At 41.4% G+C, this 19,649-nt stretch overlaps 1 protein-coding gene across 9 annotated transcripts in view; it reads right to left on the bottom strand.

Annotated features, from left to right (window-relative positions):
- RUFY3 (RUN and FYVE domain containing 3) overlaps positions 1-19,649 on the bottom strand; it is a 49,853-nt gene that overhangs the window by 25,495 nt on the left and 4,709 nt on the right. For 2 of the 9 annotated variants that reach the window (XM_083398383.1, XM_083398388.1), the window contains exons 1-2: positions 16,132-17,092; positions 22-195 (exon numbers count right to left, since the gene is read on the bottom strand). In XM_083398383.1, coding sequence (XP_083254509.1) covers positions 22-195; positions 16,132-16,309 — 352 coding nt within the window. In that variant the 5' untranslated portion in view covers positions 16,310-17,092. Of the gene's footprint in view, positions 1-21; positions 196-7,081; positions 7,136-7,846; positions 7,980-16,131; positions 17,093-19,649 lie in introns of those variants that run through there. The other 7 variants (XM_083398381.1, XM_083398386.1, XM_083398382.1 and 4 more) reach the window with 6 other exon arrangements.

Consider the following 19,649-nt stretch of genomic DNA (forward strand, 5'->3'; position numbering starts at 1 on the left):
TTTGCCATCACAATCACCCACCTTTTAAGCCATGTTTGAGACAATGTTCCATCACTACAAAAAACTGCTGGAGGGGTGCATAGTCAGAGTCCAAAGTTCTCCCAAGATTAAGAGCAGATTCAATCAAGCCCTTTATGCTCAGCTTAGCCATGTTCATCAGGTTCATGCGTTCATTAGCCATGAGATAGTTGGGATCTGCAACAAAACACAGAGACAAGGTTTGGTCAGAAAAATGCCTTGACGGAAAATCATTTTCAAGGGGCAACTGTTATTTTTAACATAAGGGACACTATGGATACTGAAAGGCACAGTATTTGTAGAAACCAAAGCTTTAGGTCTTGTTTTTTAAAACTATGACAACAGCAGCACATCAGACAGAGCCGAAAGTGATTCAGTTACTGGAATATTTAAATTAGTAAACAAAGAAAAACTGAATGTCTCTGGGGAAAAGGTTTTAAGAGACTTGTGGCAGGGATTTTCTAGAGAAATTAGCCATAAGGAAAACAGCAGAATGGGCAGAGGGAGGAGGAGGATACAGCTCTTTGGTGACTGACAGATCTAGCTTCTAATCAGAGGGAATGATTTTTCCAGAGCTCTCCTATCACAGTGTTTTGGGAAAGGGATGCTGCAATTATCACCTTGTATCTTGCATCATCTTATTCTTATCTGTGCTCTTTGTTGGTCCTGCTAGTACAGCTAGCTGGAAAAATGTGGGATACTAAGGTCCTTTTGCATCTTAGTCACATACTCACACATCCACTCCTGTCAAATCAGTTTTGCTTTCAGTTCCTATGACTTTTAGTGCCAACGGGGCAGAACAGAAGCCTAAGGCTTCCCCTCAACCCTATTCATCATAACTCCATAGCCCTTACACCCATTCTTCTGGAAAAGCTGCAGACTGCTTTCTTAGGGACACCTCTACAATGTATACCATTTTCATGATAACGTTTTTGCCTGTAAAACAGCAGAGAGGGAAGCGAATCCTCACCCCACAAAAAAAACCCACCCAACTTTAAAGACACCTAGCACACACACAAAAAACCCCAACCCTGCCAGATACAGTATATTCATCTGTAATTTGGCAGGTTTCTTATCTAGGAGCACCTCTCTCTAGTGGGTGCTATTTTCCTACAAAATTGCCCACAGAACAATAAGAGAGATCAAGTCATTTTCTTTATCCACCTCAAAATTCTAAATCTTGCCCTAGTAGGAAAACAACTGTAGGTATCCTTTTGAAGTTTGGCAGGATTCATCCCCTCAGAAGGCGCAACAAGCCTGAAAGTGTCATCCATGTCTGTCTTTGTCTCCAAACTTGGTCCAATAGCTTCATTTTTTTTCATATCAGGATTCAGACTCGGACCGAAACCAAACTAGACAGTCTCCAAAGCACCTCAAATTAGGGTGTTTTAGACATTTTCTTGAGCACCCATTTTAAAATCCCTAACATCTGTTTTACATTTTTTTAAAGCAAGTTTTTAAAAATCTGTATTTATGTTCTAAATTAAGCCTGTTTTGCACAAGAAAATGCCTTTGCATGTAACACTAACTCACACATTCACAATTAGGTTATAAATGTCTCAGGAAACGGCCAGTCAAGCCAACTACATAAGCAATAAAATTTGGAGAAAGTATATGTACAAACAAAGTATATGTACAAATTACATGCAAGCAGTATTTAACAAATTAAACCAAAAAAAGATATCAACAGGATTTCTGCCCAGAATTCTGTTTCATGAGCAATTAAAAGCAATATGTGTGAGCTCCAACATTAACCAAGGGTTTGTCCACACTTGAGTTTAATATATATTTGAAGCAATTAGCAGTCCTTTTTATGTAAGGTCGTCCACATGGCACCCTACCCAAATAGTTCCTGTCCTGATAACTTTCCTGTGAAATTTTGGATTTCTTCAGTCTAGAGATAATCCATTGAGTTTTGGAAAACACAACTCCAAACCACACAACTTGAAACAGCAGACAGTTTTTTCCTGGAAGCGGCTCAAGCATCCATTTTTGCTGCTCCCCTTTCTATGCCCTCTAGATCCGTGGTTCCCAACGTGGGGCACAAGCCCCACAGGAGGACAATTTGATTTTTAAGGGGGGCAGTTTGAGAATGAGCTATGAACAATTAATGGCCTTTTAGACTTCCTCCACGTGAATCAAATTTTATTAAACGGTCACAGACCAGATTAACTCGTACAGCTAGTCAGCGAAACATAACACCAGAGAAAACAAAGGACAGTTTCAATACAGATTAGGCCATAGCAGCAATTTAAAATTAGGTAGCATGAGTAGAATTAAGTATTTGCCTGCATATTGACATTGGAGAGCTTTTGTTTCCTGCGCCTAATAGCGGCTACGCAGAATTTGGCAACATTGATCGTAATTTCAGGAACCTTATCTTCTACCAAGGCTCTCATACGTTGGAGTTCTGATTCATTTTTAAGCTTTTGTAGAACTGGGACAATAAAGGTCAGGCGTAGATCCTCGTAGTAACTACAGTGCAGCAATACATGCAGACTTGTTTCCACTTCCAATGAGCCACATGGGCAAACACGTGAATAGGAGTTCATTTTTTGAATAATAAGAATTATATCATGAAGGAGGGGCATCAGGATTTTAGAGATGGTTAGGTGGGTCATGGCCAAAAAAAGGTTGGGAACCACTGCTCTAGATCCTCCTAAAACCAGTACTGCTCGGACGGCAGTAGTTCCTATTTCTGGTGAGCTTCCACAACCCTGTTGGTTTGGGTACTTTTTTACATGGGTGGGGGGGACAGATTTGTGAAATATTGACAATTGAAAAACGGAAAAACAATTATTTCTCCAAAGCTTTATAAAATTTGATCTCAGTGTATATTACTGTTTTGTTTCAATTTCTTCCACAATGATATACATCACTCTTAATTCCAGTTGTGTAGTGCCTATTTCCAGCGGGCTCCAGAAATCACAACTGCAGCCATTTTTAAAATAAAAAAATAATTAAAAAATGTTTCCGCAATACTGGAAAACTGAAGAACAATTATTTTTGCAGATCTCCCTGCTTCATTTCCCCCTCTTCATTCACTCACTCACTCATTCAGCCTTTATTTGCATAATCATATCCCCCCTGTTGTTTTCATTGTATGTCACTGTACTGTTTTTCGCACAACCATCTTCCTATTTTTGAGTGAGGAAAGCCTGTCACTTTATGACTGAACATAAAGTAAAGTATGCACACACAAGCTTGTAGTGAATAGAGAATTCTTGGATGTTTGCTATTATGCAATTCCTGGGTGGACACGTTAAAAGAAAGGAACACGTCAGTCAGCTGACTCCTGCATGCATGGCCTGTTCGTGCAAAATTAAAATATATGAATCAACACATTGGGAGGTGGGAACAAGGACAAAAGGGTATAGATGGAAAGCAGATTTGGTCTTGGACTACAAATGCATGCACTGAGGTCAAATTTGAATGTCAAGGTGAAGCTCAAATGTGTGCATGCTTTTAATCAGAAACACAACATTTGATTATCTCAATATATAAAACTGAGAGCAGCAATGACAGATTAATGCCTGAAATGTGCTCCCAAAATGAAGCAAAGCTGGTTGCTGACCAATGAGACATTATAACTATTTTTGGAGGAATGAAATCCGCAGAAGTGTATTTGATCTCATTTATCAAATATATGATATACGTATATCCCAATGAATCATCTCCTCTGCCTCCGAAGACAAGACAAACTAATCACATATAATTTGAATCTGCCTATTTACTGACATTCCCATATTGACATTCTCTCTACTTTTATTGTACAATACAATTTTATTGTAGCAATATAGGCCTTGGGATTTGTAAAACAACTTACAGTGGTACCTCAGGTTACATATGCTTCAGCTTACATACACTTCAGGTTACAGACTCTGCTAACCCAGAAATATTACCTCGGGTTAAGAACTTTGCTTCAGGATGAGAACAGAAATCGCACAGCGGCTGCGTGGCGGCAGCAGGAGGCCCCATTAGCTAAAGTGGTGCTTCAGGTTAAGAACAGTTTCAGGTTAAGAACGGACCTCCAGAACGAATTATGTACTTAGCCCGAGGTACCACTGTATCTGTCTTGAAAGAGTGATGTCAGCCACTATGAAACTGTATTCCAACAGAGGACATATTTTCCCTGACATATTTTTCAAAGGAGGATGTCCAGATACAAAGCAGACATTGTATTCCTAACCAACTCCAAAGATCATATCAGCATATAAATGCATACATGTGAGAGAGACAGTCAAAACTGCAACAGTAACAAGTTTCTCAGCTAACTAACAAGGCTGCTGAATGAAGCTGGCTAACTACTTTGTTAATATAAACCCACATGAAAGTACACTGTGTTGCAGTCACTACAAGGACAGACAGTGGAAAAGCAACATAATCTAATACACTGACATGAATGCATTTGTTTAAATGAGTCAAAGCAGAAAGCAGATTTAAAATGGATTATTTTCACTGCAAAGCATGTATAAACTGTAATCAAATTGCAAATGCTTCCCTAACATTTTGAGCAGGCAACACGGGGCATTGTCCCCATGAATCATATCCTCTGCCGATTAGGTAAAGGTAAAGGGACCCCTGACCATTAGGTCCAGTCGTGTCCAACTCTGGGGTTGCAGCGCTCATCTCGCTTTACCGGCCGAGGGAGCCGGCGTACAGCTTCCGGGTCATGTGGCCAGCATGACTAAGCCGCTTCTGGCGAACCAGAGCAGTGCACGGAAACGCGGTTTACCTTCCCACTGGAGCGGTACCTATTTATCTACTTGCACTCTGACGTACTTTCGAACTGCTAGGTTGGCAGGAGCAGGGACCGAGCAACAGGAGCTCACCCCGTCACGGGGATTCGAACCACCAACCTTCTGATCGGCAAGTCCTAGGCTCTGTGGTTTAGCCCACAGTGCCACACGCGTCCCTCCTCTGTCAATTAGGATGCTATAATTATCTTAGTCAGGCTTCCTCAACCTCGGCCCTCCAGATGTTTTGAGACTACAATTCCCATCATCCCTGACCACCGGTCCTGCTAGCTAGGGATCATGGGAGTTGTAGGCCAAAAACATATGGAGGGCCAAGTTTTAGGAAGCCTGATCTTAGTTCTGCAGTGAGGCAAACAGGAACAGATAAAAACATCTGCCTGACTAAAACAACCATTGCAACTGGTTCTAAAAAGCTCAAAATCTGAACCCAGACCTCTTTGAACCGCTACCTCACCTTGTTTAGACAATGTCCTCTGTTAGTGGAGTGGATTAATAAACTAGATTGTCCCCAATTTCCACATGAAAAACCTGAAACCCGCATGACAAAATCTATGGCAATGGTTTGGGCCAGGGCAAGTTACAGACGGGCAAATCTGTCAATTTTGGTTTCTCATTTTCCAATCTCATATTTCCATATCAGTTTGCAATTTTTTAAAAGTCTGCATAACAATTCACCAGCTTTTCTGCGCTAGACTGTACCATTATTCTTTGCTTCCTTCAGCAGCTTCAGCATTTAATGTGATTGCTTTCAAATGTGTAATACATAGATGAACATTTTTTCAATCTTCTTAACAGCACAATCCTATTCTGAAGAAAGCCCCGTATAAGTTAATGGAAGTTCACTCCAGGGTATGCATGTGCAGGATTACAACCTAAGAATTTCTCACTTCAAGGTGACCCAACTCAAACAATGTTTTTACAACTCCATGGAATGTGTGTTTTGCTGCTCTATAGAACATATCTTGTGAGAAGGGACTAAAGGTCATGTTTGCCATCCTTCCTCTTTCTGGGATTTTGCTTCCTCTGTACATCCCCATTCTTCCTGTCAACGAAAGCAAGTGTAGCTCTAAATGCTAAACAAAACATGAGCAACTACACCATATGTACAACAAGGTTAGGTGAAAACAGAACTCTCAAGACAGCGATAAAGTACGCCTTAGGGCACAACTAGACACAAGGTGGGAGACTCATGGTTGTGGTAGAATCTCCCACATTAAAAACAACACCACCACAACGGGAGGAAATCTGATCAGGAAACACAAGGAGTAGATCCCCTTTTGCTGGTGCCATTTCCCCATTTAATCCCCACCCTCTATAAAGGATTACATTCAAACCTTGGTTCTCGAACGTCTCCATTGACGAATAATTCGGAACCCAAATGCCAGCAACCCAGAAGTAATTGCTCCCGTTTTCGAACGTGCCTCGGAAGTCAAACAGTTTCCAAGGCGCATTTCTCCATTTTTCCAATGGATTTTGCCGACCACCCTTTGATCTTCGGTTTTTGAACGTTTCAGAAGCCGAACGGTCTTCTGGAATGGATTATGTTCAAAAACTGAGGTTCCCCTGTATTTGTCTTGCAGAGGCACACTTATTGATATCATGGGGGCATTTCCCAAATATTCACATTGCCTCTTCACTGTATTTGTTCTACAGCAATAATGAATTTGCACAATCCCACACATGCACTCTGTGCATCCATTTGCACTACAATAATTCTGAGGAAGTGTTCCAGGAAAAACGAAACAGACATGGGATCATAAAGCACCACACTTTGCTTCTGCTGCATGAAATTATCAGAAGAAACCAGCAAGATATCTATGGTGAACAGGTACGACGACTCGAATTCCGCACAAGTTTTAGAAGTCGGCAATAAGGAAGGAAATGGTGTAGAACAATGATTGGGAAGTAAGAGAGTGAAGGAGCAGTCTTCCAACCACATGTAGGAAATTGTATGGTCCTTTATGAGATCTTTTGTACCCATGTATAAAGACACCCCAAAACTTCAGAAGTAGACCGCTATACAGTGAACAAGCCATGGAACTTGATGTGGGCTGTGCTACCTCTCACTCCCCAAAATGAATATCAGTATGGATGCATTCTGAGAAGATAATACATGCAACTGGTTTTTCAAAAGGAAAAACAAACATTTTAACAAAGGAAAGGGTCAGCACAATATAGTTACAAACATGTATGATCCAGTTGCTATCACTGGAGTGTACCTGGTGATCCAGCTCAAAGACAGACAAGAAAAGCCAGTTGAAAATGAAATGGAAATAATAGCTGAAAGATGTTGGTGTGGCACGCACCTTCTGTATCATCGCACAATTGCTCCACCAAATCTGTCAAATCCTCCCAAGAGTCTTTGCAAACAGCGAAAAAGGAAAAGAAAGAAAAATGTCATGCAAGCCATGATTCAAAGAAAAGACTGAAAAATCAAGATAAGAAAAGGAACACAAAGGGGGGGTTGGTATACCAGATACGTACCAAAGGGGTTAAAGATTTAAAAATTCATAAGTTAGTATAGTCTGCATAAAGCAACAGACTGAATTTATTAAACACAATGAGAGGGTCATTTTTTAAAGCTTTCAAAGTCATACAAACACATTAATTTTAAATCAAGTGGCATGGATATGCTTAAACTGGATTTATAACCTGCCTGACTAGGTATAAAAATCTACCCAAGAAGTTTTATGGTACAATTCAGAACCACCTCAAAAATAAATGCCTCCAAATAAAAGGAAGAAATCTGTTCCCTTGTTTTGAACCAAGGTTAGGGTAAGGCACCAGGTTAAAACAAATCTCAAGATATTGCTTGCACTTAAATACAGCCAAATTTATTGGTAGTACCATGTTCAGTACTCTAGCAATGCCCGAATAGCACCCAGTCCATTAAACAAAAATTAACCACTGCACACTGGACTTCAGCAGAGTTGTTAGGTTAAGTGGGGGCGGGGAGAGAAATGTCCTGAGAAAACAAAGGACGCAGCTTGCCTCACAAGCACAATCATTTCAATATCTTGTCAAACAGGAACCAATTCTAAAATCAGTTATTATGCTAGGTTCATACTTACATTTTCTTTCCCTCCGTAAAGGCCTAAAGGCAGAGCCGTAAACCTGAGTTTTGCTTTGCTTCCGAGCATTGCTTCCGAGTACAGGCAGAGAGCTTCAGTAATCTGCCTGTACTAGGATTACTGGAGCAAGCAAATGACACACCCATCGTGGCTTTCTTCCCACAAGAGAGCTATAATCTTGTGCTCTCCTGTATTAACTTGTGAGTAGCAGAGAAACTTGAGTATGAAAACAGCATACATTTTAAAGTGATCCTAATAAGTCAATGCACAATGCACAAAACTGATATATATATGTATATATATATATATATATGCTTTCGTAGATTTTCACGGGTACAGGAATGCAGGTTTTGGTGTCCTCGGGTGTCTTCCCGTGTAAAAGTTGGGGTGTCTAGGCGACGTTTCGACGAGGTCTCACTCGTCATCTTCAGGCTGGTGCTTTCGGCTTCTTGTTACTGGAACAGAGCAGGATCTCAGTGTTTGAGTTCCTATAAATACTGTTGAGGAGGTGTGGTGTATAGCCTCCAATGTTCTGGGCAGAGAGGAGGTTCCCAGGCTAGTGTGCCTTTTCTTCTTTTGTTCCTTAATTACTTGAGGGATATCTTGAGTGATTTCTTGAGTGATTTCCTGAATCCCACTTAGGTGGGTCATTAGGTGTGGATTAGTTGCTAAAGCCTTCGTGTCTTGAACTCTTGAACTTTGTGAAGAGTTTTTCTGAGAAGATGGCTGTACTGCACTTGGTTGTGCTCTGGCTTGGCTTCGTGTATAGGGGCGAGCTGTGGTTTTGTGGCCTGTGCCAGCCAGATCTGTGTAGGGGTTGCAGGGGGGTGCAGCATCCGGAGGTGCCACCCTGGTTTGGCTACTGGATGGTGTCTGTAATTTATCTGTGGAGAGGGTCTGGGTTTGGGTCTGGTGTGGTTGATTGGTGATGGCGTTCTGTGTGCCTCTGGATCTGGTGTCAGATTTTGTGGGGAGGGCTAATTTCCAGATGTCTGGCAAGCGGGATGTGTCGTCACGCTTGTTCATGTTGTGAGGGTGTTTCTCTATCTCGATGGCTTCCATGATTATTCTCTTGTGGTGATGTTCCATGTTAAAGAGCAATTTGGAATCTGCAAAATTAATTTCGTGTCCTGTTTCTTTCATGTGTTGGAAAAGAGAGGAAGTTTTTTCTTCTTTTTTGACGGCATTCATCACCACAAGAGAATAATGAACAACATGAACAAGCGTGACGACACATCCCGCTTGCCAGACATCTGGAAATTAGCCCTCCCCACAAAATCTGACACCAGATCCAGAGGCACACAGAACGCCATCACCAATCAACCACACCAGACCCAAACCCAGACCCTCTCCACAGATAAATTACAGACACCATCCAGTAGCCAAACCAGGGTGGCACCTCCGGATGCTGCACCCCCCTGCAACCCCTACACAGATCTGGCTGGCACAGGCCACAAAACCACAGCTCGCCCCTATACACGAAGCCAAGCCAGAGCACAACCAAGTGCAGTACAGCCATCTTCTCAGAAAAACTCTTCACAAAGTTCAAGAGTTCAAGACACGAAGGCTTTAGCAACTAATCCACACCTAATGACCCACCTAAGTGGGATTCAGGAAATCACTCAAGAAATCACTCAAGATATCCCTCAAGTAATTAAGGAACAAAAGAAGAAAAGGCACACTAGCCTGGGAACCTCCTCTCTGCCCAGAACATTGGAGGCTATACACCACACCTCCTCAACAGTATTTATAGGAACTCAAACACTGAGATCCTGCTCTGTTCCAGTAACAAGAAGCCGAAAGCACCAGCCTGAAGATGACGAGTGAGACCTCGTCGAAACGTCGCCTAGACACCCCAACTTTTACACGGGAAGACACCCGAGGACACCAAAACCTGCATATATATATATATATATACACACATATGTATATATATATATATATGTATGACATATATATATATGTCAATGCACAAAACTGATATATATATGTGTATATATATATATATATATATATATATATATATATCTCAGAACTGATGTCCTACTTCGTGTTTTTATATTCTGCAAGCCCATTAAACATAGTAACACGAACTACAAAGGTGGTCAGAATTCTGGAGGTATGCTTAACCATTTGTGTCTTAATATATATTTGGTTGTATTCTTTTAAAACCTTTGTATGTTGCATATTATTAGTAGCAGTAGTATTTTTGTATTTTAATGTAAATACATATATTAATAGACACTGTTCCTCAACATTTTATTAGTGTGTGTGCGCATTTTCCTGTGCTCACATACACTAGAACTCAGAAGAAACCTGCTCTTATCTTTCATTTTTTGCAATGGAAAGACTTGTTGTAGCAGATGCTGTTATGAAACATCTATTTGGATCCTAAGGCGGCTTAATTTATGGAAACTGACAGAAGAAAAGTTTGCCATCCCCTATAGCCACTGGCAACCCCCAAAAAGCATCTCCAGAGGGTTAGGGTGCCCTATTGAGCAATGTGGAATGGGTTAGGATGGCTGCCTGGGGGAAGGAAGGAAGGAAGGAAGGAAGGAAGGAAGGAAGGAAGGAAGGAAGGAAAGAAAGGGCCAAAAACTTTCCTTCTGTGATCTTCCTTAAGCTAACTTCTTAGGGGGCAAACCCAATTTTGGGCTATACCCTCCCTCCCCCAGAGACCTCCTGCACACCACACCACACTGGACAGCCACCTCAGCTTTCCAAAGAAGCATTTAGAGGATGCAATGTTTGCTGGAAACTATCCTTCCATGAACTCCCTTAAGGTCACTGATCTTGGGATGCAACAAAATTATTTGCACAGCACTTAGAAATTAAGTAGTGTTGCCTCCATACTACAAATGAGGGAGGAGCTTGAGACTCAGAGGCAGCAAGTTGCACAGGGCTAGATTTATACTGTGTAAAAAACTAAATACAAATAAATCTGAACAAGGTCGTTTAAATTATGCAATCAAAACTGAATTCAGCAAGTCATAAACATTCTTTATTTCTTACCCCTTAACTTGCATTTCTTCCTCTTGTTTTTGCTAGTTGTGTAGTGGGGCTAAGAACTACATGAGACTTTGCCATTTGAACACTAAAAATGTTATTCATTAACTCCTCTGGGTTTCAAAATTCACCAGGCACTGCCCACACACTTCCAAGAATATTTCTGCAGCCAAAAAAGGTTGAACTCCTTGTCGAATATCTGATGGAAAAGTATTCCGCAGCATTGGACCAGGGACACTAAGTGCCCAACTTCTAGTTTAAGTCAGTCAGAGCTCTATAATGCAAGGGTCAATTAACAGTGCTCCAACGGATGATCTCAGTGATCAAAGCTGGAATAAAAGGGCTAAGGTGAACCTTCAGGTATTCTAGACCTAAGTTGTTCAGGCTTTGTATATTAGCACAAGAGACTTGAACTGACAGTATACTGGCCGCCAGGGCAGATGTTTTAGCAGTGGTGTTACATGCTGTTGACTGTCTGCCCCCCATCAGCAGTCTAATTCTTGAATTCTGCACCAGCTAGACCCGCCAGACCAGGCCCATGGGCAACCCCACATAGAGTGCATTGCAGTAATCCTGTCTCAAGGTTACCAATACATGGACTACATTGATACAGTGAGGGGGGGGGAAGTATTTGATCCCCTACTAAATTTGCCCGTTTGCCCTCTGACGAAGAAATGACCAATCCATAATTTTAATGGTAGGTTTATTGTAGCTGTGAGAGACAGAATAACAGCAGGAAAACCTCCAGAGACCCAGAAGACAAAAGTCAGAGATTGATGTGCATTATAATGAGTGAAATAAGTATTTGATCCCTTTGCAAAAGATGACTTAGTACTTGGTGGCAAAACCCTTGTTGGCAATTACAGAGATCAGACGTTTCTTGTAGATGGCCACCAGGTTTGCACACATCTCAGGAGGTACCAGTATTTTGTCCCACTCCTCTTTGCAGATCCTCTCCAAGTCAGTAAGATTTTGAGGCTGATGTGTAGCTACTCGAACCTTCAGCTCCCTCCACAGGCAAATTTAGCAGGGGATCGAATACTCCCCCCCCCCCACTGTAGGCAATCCCGATCCAGATAAAAACATAGCTGGCATACCAAATGAAGCTGGTAAAAGGCATCCCTAACCAAAGAGGTTATTGGGAACTAAAATGACAAAGGTGAATCCAAGAGTACACCTTTAGGGGGACTCCAAGCCCATTCTGAACGGGAAAGTGTCCGGCCTTCCAGAAACGTGAATGACCTACCCACAAAGCCTCCATCTTCCCAGGATTCAAACACAATTTATTGGCCCTCATCCACTCCACCATTGCATTTAGGTGGTCCAGGGCTTGCACAGCCGCTTCAGAAGCTATGGAGAAAAAGAGCTGTCTCTCATCAGTGTACTGATGGCACCATACTCCAAAACTCCTAATGACCACTGAGAGATTTAGAGTAACAGGTTCACACTCCTCTGTACCTCTCTTGATATTGGGGCCGGGTGACCAAGGCCGATTCAGTCCCAAAACCAGGCCTGAGCTCAGGTTGAGGTGGACCCAAATAATCAGTGTCAACCAGGAACTTCACCCATCAAATAGCCCTGGGTTTACTTAGTCACCTTGTGAACTCCTGGCTGAAGTAAGATCTGCACATAGCTTTTCGAGCTCATCTCATTCTTTTAACCACTATGCCACAAAAGCTCCTTCAGCTCAGGCTGTCGGTATTAGGCAAAGTGCTGCAACCAGAGCCCTATTCTTTCGCCCTCCTACAATAAACTACTTGCAGGATGCAGCACCAAATAGCATTTTGTAAGTTTTCATCATGCAAAGGGAGGCAAACCATTTACTGTGCTTTTTATTGTTCCATGAGCACACAACTGCTTGGTTCTTTACATTCATACAAACACATGTCGCTTTTTAGGCACATGTTGGTATGCTAGTATGGTGACAAGGTAGGTATGTGCATTGTGCTTGCCCTCACATAACCACATTGCACCCTGCTCAGTGGGAATATGTGGAAAGCATGAAATGGTGATGGCTACAACATCAGAACCAAACAATCCTAATCAGATTTCTTGTCTAGCCTCAGCAGCAGGAACAGCAACTCACATGCAGATAAATTTCCGTCAAGTCCATTTTTTCATGGCTATGTGAAGCCACATTGCCCATGTCAAAATGGCTGATATTTTATATCAAACATTATCATCAGAAAACTTGTCACAGCTATATTTTGAGTTGATCTCTGCTAGAATGTTGAACAGTTTCATCTTACTTTCATCAGTTCATAGGAAGCGATGCTGAGAGTGTAACTTTGATCCTCAAACCTGCACCCCTTGTCTCTTGCACACTTTTCTTCAGGCTGCCTTTGTGTAACACTTCTCAAATGATACCAGTTTTAACTATTGGACCCTAGTTTGGAAATGTGGCAAGAAAACTATAGGAAGAGCCCTTCTGGATCAGACCATATGCCCGTCTAGTCCAACATCCTGTTTTCAACCAGGGAAGTCCACAAACAAGTCTTGAAGGCAAGAGTTCACCCTCCCTGTTTCTAACAATATATTTCTTGCCTTTAAAGCAGTTTCACATAATCTCTTAAGAGAATTCTAGTGCACTTCAGAAGCTGTTCAAGAAAAGGCCTTTCTGCATTAAATGCTATGAAAATTCCTCTCTGCTTGAGGTATGAAAAGGGAAAATCCAAAGTGGCGCCACGTTTCTCTTTAGACAGCTGCATCTTGCAAAACTCCACGTCTTACAATTCTGCACCATCATTTGAGAGTACTGTACTTCTAAAATAAATACCACTATGCTTTAGAATCTTGAAACTCTTAATAATTATGGTGAAGTAGGAAGCTGCCTTAAACTGAGTCAGACCATCTAGCTCAGTACTGTCTACACTGACAGCAGCTATTCAGGTTTCAGGCAGGATTCTCTCTTAACCCTACCTGGACTTGGTGGGGATTGAACCTGGGACCTCCCGCACCCAAGGCAGATGCTCTACCAATGAGCTACAGCCTCATGCAGTCCCAAACACATTATCAACATGCAATGATTTGAGGCAGCCTTGCCCAACCTGGTGCCCTCCATGAGGTTTTGACTACAATTCCTATCATTCTTTACCATTAGCCATGATGGCTGAAGTTGATAGTCCAAAACACCTCAAGGGCACCAAGCTGGGGCAAGCTGTAAAAATCTGAAGAGTTCTTTTGATACACTTCTTGCACTTATTTTAGATTAGTTTTGGACTAACTAGTCAGTACCGAACCTGCTATCATTAGCAGAAATTTTAACTACTGTGCTGTATGGGAAAGAATAAACAAAGGTGCTCACGTAACACTGGAAAGTGTACAATGCCAGAAATGCAAACAATTACAACTAATATTGGCCATAATTCCATTAAAGAAATAGTTTTCTGATTATCAGCCATGGTAATCTTAGATGGAACAAGATTTTGTAAATAATGAAAAAAAATATCACTGATGGTATTTGTGTGTGTGTGTGTGTGTGTGTTCCCTAAGGTCAAGACACCTACATCCCAATAAATCATAATAAGTTTGTAAGTATTTTATCAGAGACTTGGACTTACTATCGATCTACTTAGGTGAGGAAATTGCAAAAAAATAGTCTGTATCTTTTTTCCAAGTGTTAGATAATTTGACGACAGCAAAATCTCATTTGCCATACTTAGATGGCTTGCCCTACATTTGTAGCAGAGTCTGTCACAGCACAATAAGTAATATCAAAAGAAAGTAGGAGAACCCTCAGAGAAAGAATGAAGACATGTTCTATCCAATCAACACCAAGACTCTCCTGTAGTAAGCACAGCAAGACAGGAAGTACGTGGACACTTCTAATTCATGCTAAGCAAGTAAGCAAGTAATTTCCTCAAACGTAAGCACCTCATTATTTGCTCATTTGCACGGACTACAAACCATAGGAGTCTATGGCTGCATCCTTTTAATCAGGACTTTGAAGTCATTTGATGCTTGCCATATCAATTGCTTGTTTTATTCCACATGATGTACTAACAACAGTACTGTCCACATACCAAGATATGATAAAAAGGATGCTTGTTTTGACTTTTGAACTGCTACCACTTTAATTTTAAACCTGCTACTTATTGCTACCAACTCCCACAGGGTGGGCTAGAACCAGCTGGTGAGTGACAGAAACCTGAATATTTCCACAAGCCGCTGGCAGTGGGTTATGAAGACAATGCAGCACAAAGAAGCTCTGTTTCATTTCCGGGTCAGAGATGGGAACCAACATGTGAACAAAGGGGGGGGGGGACTGCACTGGCAAGTCTCCCAGCTAAAATGCTTGGGAGCCAGCCTTGGTTACTTTTGTACACTACAAAATGAAAAACAACGCTCACCTTGAAACAAACTCAGTGTGGTTAAAGGCTGTTGACAGTGACAATGCCAAGTGGTACAGGTTTTGCAGACATGACTAAACTGGGGCATGATGCTACAAAATGGGCTGTGCTCTCACCTTTAGTTCACAGCAACCATCAAAGCAGGAATCCAATGAGTAACCCATTGGGTTTTAAGAGACATAGCTGTATCTGCCAGCTCCAGGTGCCTTACTGTTTCAAATGAAGAGATGTAGGGGAGTTGAAGGACAAGCCTTTATATTATTCAATTTCCTAATTCCAATAGCATCTCCTACCATCTAAATTGCCCTTCTTACAAAATAGACTGCCATGAGGTATCATTTTTAATTCCCAAATAAAATGTATTTTCTGCCTATGTCATCCAGACTTTAGAACACTATAAATGACAGCAAGTCCATGTAAATATACTTGGTGATTTTTGAAAGAGTCACCTGCTACAATATCTAGCTTTGAAAGTACACAGGAGTTTCCCAACCTCATAAAAATTCTAAATTCAGCTCCATTTATAAAACAAAAGCTTTTTCAAAAGCAATATTTAAAGAAGAAAACACAGATCAAAATGCTACTATTGAAACATTAAGCTTTCTTTATTTGAAGTGTTGCACATAAATACACAACTTCATCTCACAGAGATATATCTTGGTTGCTAGGGGTGGGGTCTAAGAAAAACAAAGCAAATGAGAACAGGAGTTGTTTAGGATGCAGGTGAGTCATCTTAAAAGCAGAAGTCCAGCAGCTGTTTTGGAAATCTGTATCAAATTAGGTTATACTGCAATGAAGCAATTAAAATATGTCAAGTTTCCCATATTCCTACATAAAGTTATGGGGTGGTGAAGACCAGACCCTCCTTCCCAGCCTCTTTAACCCAAAACAAGATCTGCAGGCCTCCCTACATAGAAAACGCAACCATACCTTCATGGGTAGGTTCAGGGTCGGGCGTAAGAGAGATGTCATCCAGCTCTCGCAAACAGAGCCATTCTCCATCCATGGACACTCGGAATTTGCAAAGATAGATGGTCTCCATGGCAGCTTGTGTGATCTTGTCTGTGGTGGGGGTTGGCATATCGCTTTGAGGCGTCAGAGCAGACATGATGACTCAGCTGGTACAACAATAAAATAAAATATATAGGCTAAAAGGGGGGGAAGGCTTTCTGATGATGGGGGGGAAATACCTCGCTAAGTCAAAAAAGAGCTGCTGAAAAATCACGCAGCTGCACAAGTCTGAGAAAGGCAAGGCACAGTGCAAAGGGAAGAAAAGATGCCTCTTCTCCTCTGTGGTCTCTTCCTCTGTTTTCTTCCACAAGACACACTCTTTTCTTCAATTTGACTATGAGCAACGTACTGGTAAACGACCACAGCAAATTTGGCCTTCAGAGGGTAGGAGAAGCTCTGTTTACTATTTCCTAAAGATGCTTAAAAATAAATAAATCCAAAATGGTAAAATGCATTGAAGAAAACACATCCAGAATTGCAGAAATCGACGAGGCTCTCTTGCTCTCTCACCCCTCCAGACAAGCCAAGATACAGAGTGATAATAGGATTGGTTGTGCGCAGTAAGCAGGGTGTTGACCAAAATGGCTGACTAATGAACTGAACTGAAAATTCAGACTCATGTGACCAGCTTGCACTGAACGTAGAGCAGGCAATTCCCAGGATGCTTTATAGATGCTGCTGCTGCTACTGCTGATGCAGGAAGAGAAATGAAGCTGATCTTGCTCTCAGCATCCACAGCCTCTTCTCAGACTGTGCTAGTCAATCTGCGATCACAGGCATAACACAATGCATGCTTTTCTCCTCAGCCTGTCTCACAGTACAAAGAGATGTAAAACATGCCCATTAGCAGTCAAAAGTAAGAATCTTATAGTTGGGGTCATGGGACTGCAACAAAAATTAAGCACAAGCTGATTATTAGCAAATACGTTAGATGCTATAACTTCTTGGAAAGTGTGTCAGTTTCCAATAAGAGCATTAATGCCTGAAGAACAAAGATGACATTATATTTTATCAGCTTTGGATTTAACCACTCTCCTGCTAGCCATAGACAACGAAGAATTGCATGCGGGCGGGGGGGTGGGGGGGGAGAGAGAGAGAACTGGCGGAAAAGTACAGAGCACTGCATCCCTCTTCTGCATGAAGCATAGAGATCAAGCAGGCTGCCAGGGGACAGAAGTTCCCTTTTCCACATCCAGCATCGAAATGAAGATGGCTGCTGGAGCATTGCTTATTTACAAAGCTGTATTCTATTGATAAGGTCTGGTAAATACACCAGAAGAATTGCAAGGTCAATGCATGCCCAAAATCTCTATAGAAGATCATAGTCAACCTTCAGCAAAGCTATCTTTCCAATCTGTAACCCAATATGTGCATGTTTCTAATTTATTCATTAACCTCACAATTTCTCACCAGACTGATAAATGAAGAGGGACACTTTTTCAGTTCTTGGATACAGGCCCCATCTGTTTTACTTATGGCTATCATCTGATGCCTAGACTTAAGTGTATCTTTAAACCTAGTGCTGTTGAGGAAGCTTGAGACATGAGTCCAAGAGGGAATTACTATTGGGTGGGTATCTGATGACCAAAACGTACTCCATACTGAGAAGAATATGAAGTTACATCCATATGTTACAGGAAAGCAGTACTGTGTCAATCATGTCTCTGCCCTGGCTCTTGTTTAAAATCTTCATTAAGAATTTGCTGTAAAGAGTGAATAAATGAACCATATACTTATCAGATAAAAAAAAACCTGGGGAGAATTGTGCACATTTTAAAACCATAAATGAACTTTCAGATGGCTCTAAATCTAAGAGGTGCTCTGCCAAAAAACCAAAATGCACAAAGGACAAATATTTAAACTGTGCATAAAATTCTATACACAAGCAACAGATAAAGGATATATGACAGTAGAAAGTCTAAGACCCATAAACCAAGTTTGAATAAGGCAATACCATTCAATTTTGCATTAAAACAATTATTACAGTAAAACTGTCCCACTCCTATTGCAGGAGAAATGTTATATTCACAGAACTGTGCCAAAATACTGAATAGTTTGAAATTGCCACATTAAGAGAAGTGTGAATGCAAACTCTCAGATGGATACAAATTCAAAGGACATAGCACTATCATGAGGTTGCTGACCAAATTACGGCTAACATATCAGAGAAAGTACATACAGAAACACAGTGGCCATCTGTGCATGTTTTGCTACTGTCATAGTCTGAAAGCTTGCTCTAACATACTCGTTCAGCAGTACATACAATGCTATAGAAAGTGCCAATCAGCTCCTTGGGAAATTCGAAGCCACATGAAATTAGAAGCCTGGAAGGTTATTCCCTACATCAAGAGAGAAGCAACTGAGAATAGGAGACATTTATAGAAATCAAAATTAAATCAATCAGGGTAAGAATTTCTTTCATTTTAGGAACAGCATATATGTACACAAAATCACTGGTTAATCCAGCATGAGGTACTTGAACTGGAAGATAAACTGAAAATAGTCCTCGTGGATATATTACAAGAATAGGAACTGACCGGGAGGTAAGCCTTGAGATAAGCAGAATCTTAGAGACAAGCATATGTAATCTGTCCTGCATTTATACTACTAGAAAAGAAAAGAAATTATCTTCCACACTGCTCAGAGTAAAAGGGCTGGTTGGCACTTACAGAAGCACCCATGAGGCTCACAACTAGGCAAAAAATTCACAAACAAGTGTCATTTGTGATAACAAGTGCCTTTATGTGGGGGAAACACACCTAACAGCTACCACTTGTACAACCGTAACAGCTCTTTTTGGAACCAAAATAAACATGCACTTTCCAGCACCCATATGTACAGCCCCAGCACAGGGATGCCAGTGTTCACCTCCAACTGAGCACTGCCTAGCCGCAACCATAGCAGAGGCTCTCATGTACAGTACTACCAAGGTGTCTGCAAGGGGGCTGTCTAATCATAAAAGCAGCCTGAAATGTCTTCACTAAAAAGGGGGGGGGGGGCGGACTGCCAGCAATGGTGGAAGCATCCTGGTCAAAGAGCCTTGTAATACCACACACTGCTATAAGTTGATATGGGTGCTTGAACTTTCCTGTGTGTTCGTCCCATGCTATACCCAAGTCAAAAATATAACTTTTTACTGCATTGCTAAATGTCAACTTCAAGACAAGTGCAGCACCCATCATCAGCCACACAGGTACAACATAGCAACTGATGACACTGAATAAGCCAACGGAAGAGAAGGGTAAACTTTGAGCTGATAACTCAGCCATACCACGCATTCAATGATTTTATGATTCCACAAACACCAACAGGGAAAAATACATTGACAGTATGGTCTTGTAGGCAAATTATAAGGCTTGTGTACACATTCGTGTTTATTCTGCATCAAGTGCACTCTCATTGCTGGTTTGGGAAGTGGTATACACACATTAGCCATA

Source organism: Podarcis tiliguerta, assembly GCF_965153285.1.
Source record: "Podarcis tiliguerta genome assembly, chromosome: 9".
NCBI classification, from domain to species: domain Eukaryota; kingdom Metazoa; phylum Chordata; class Lepidosauria; order Squamata; family Lacertidae; genus Podarcis; species Podarcis tiliguerta.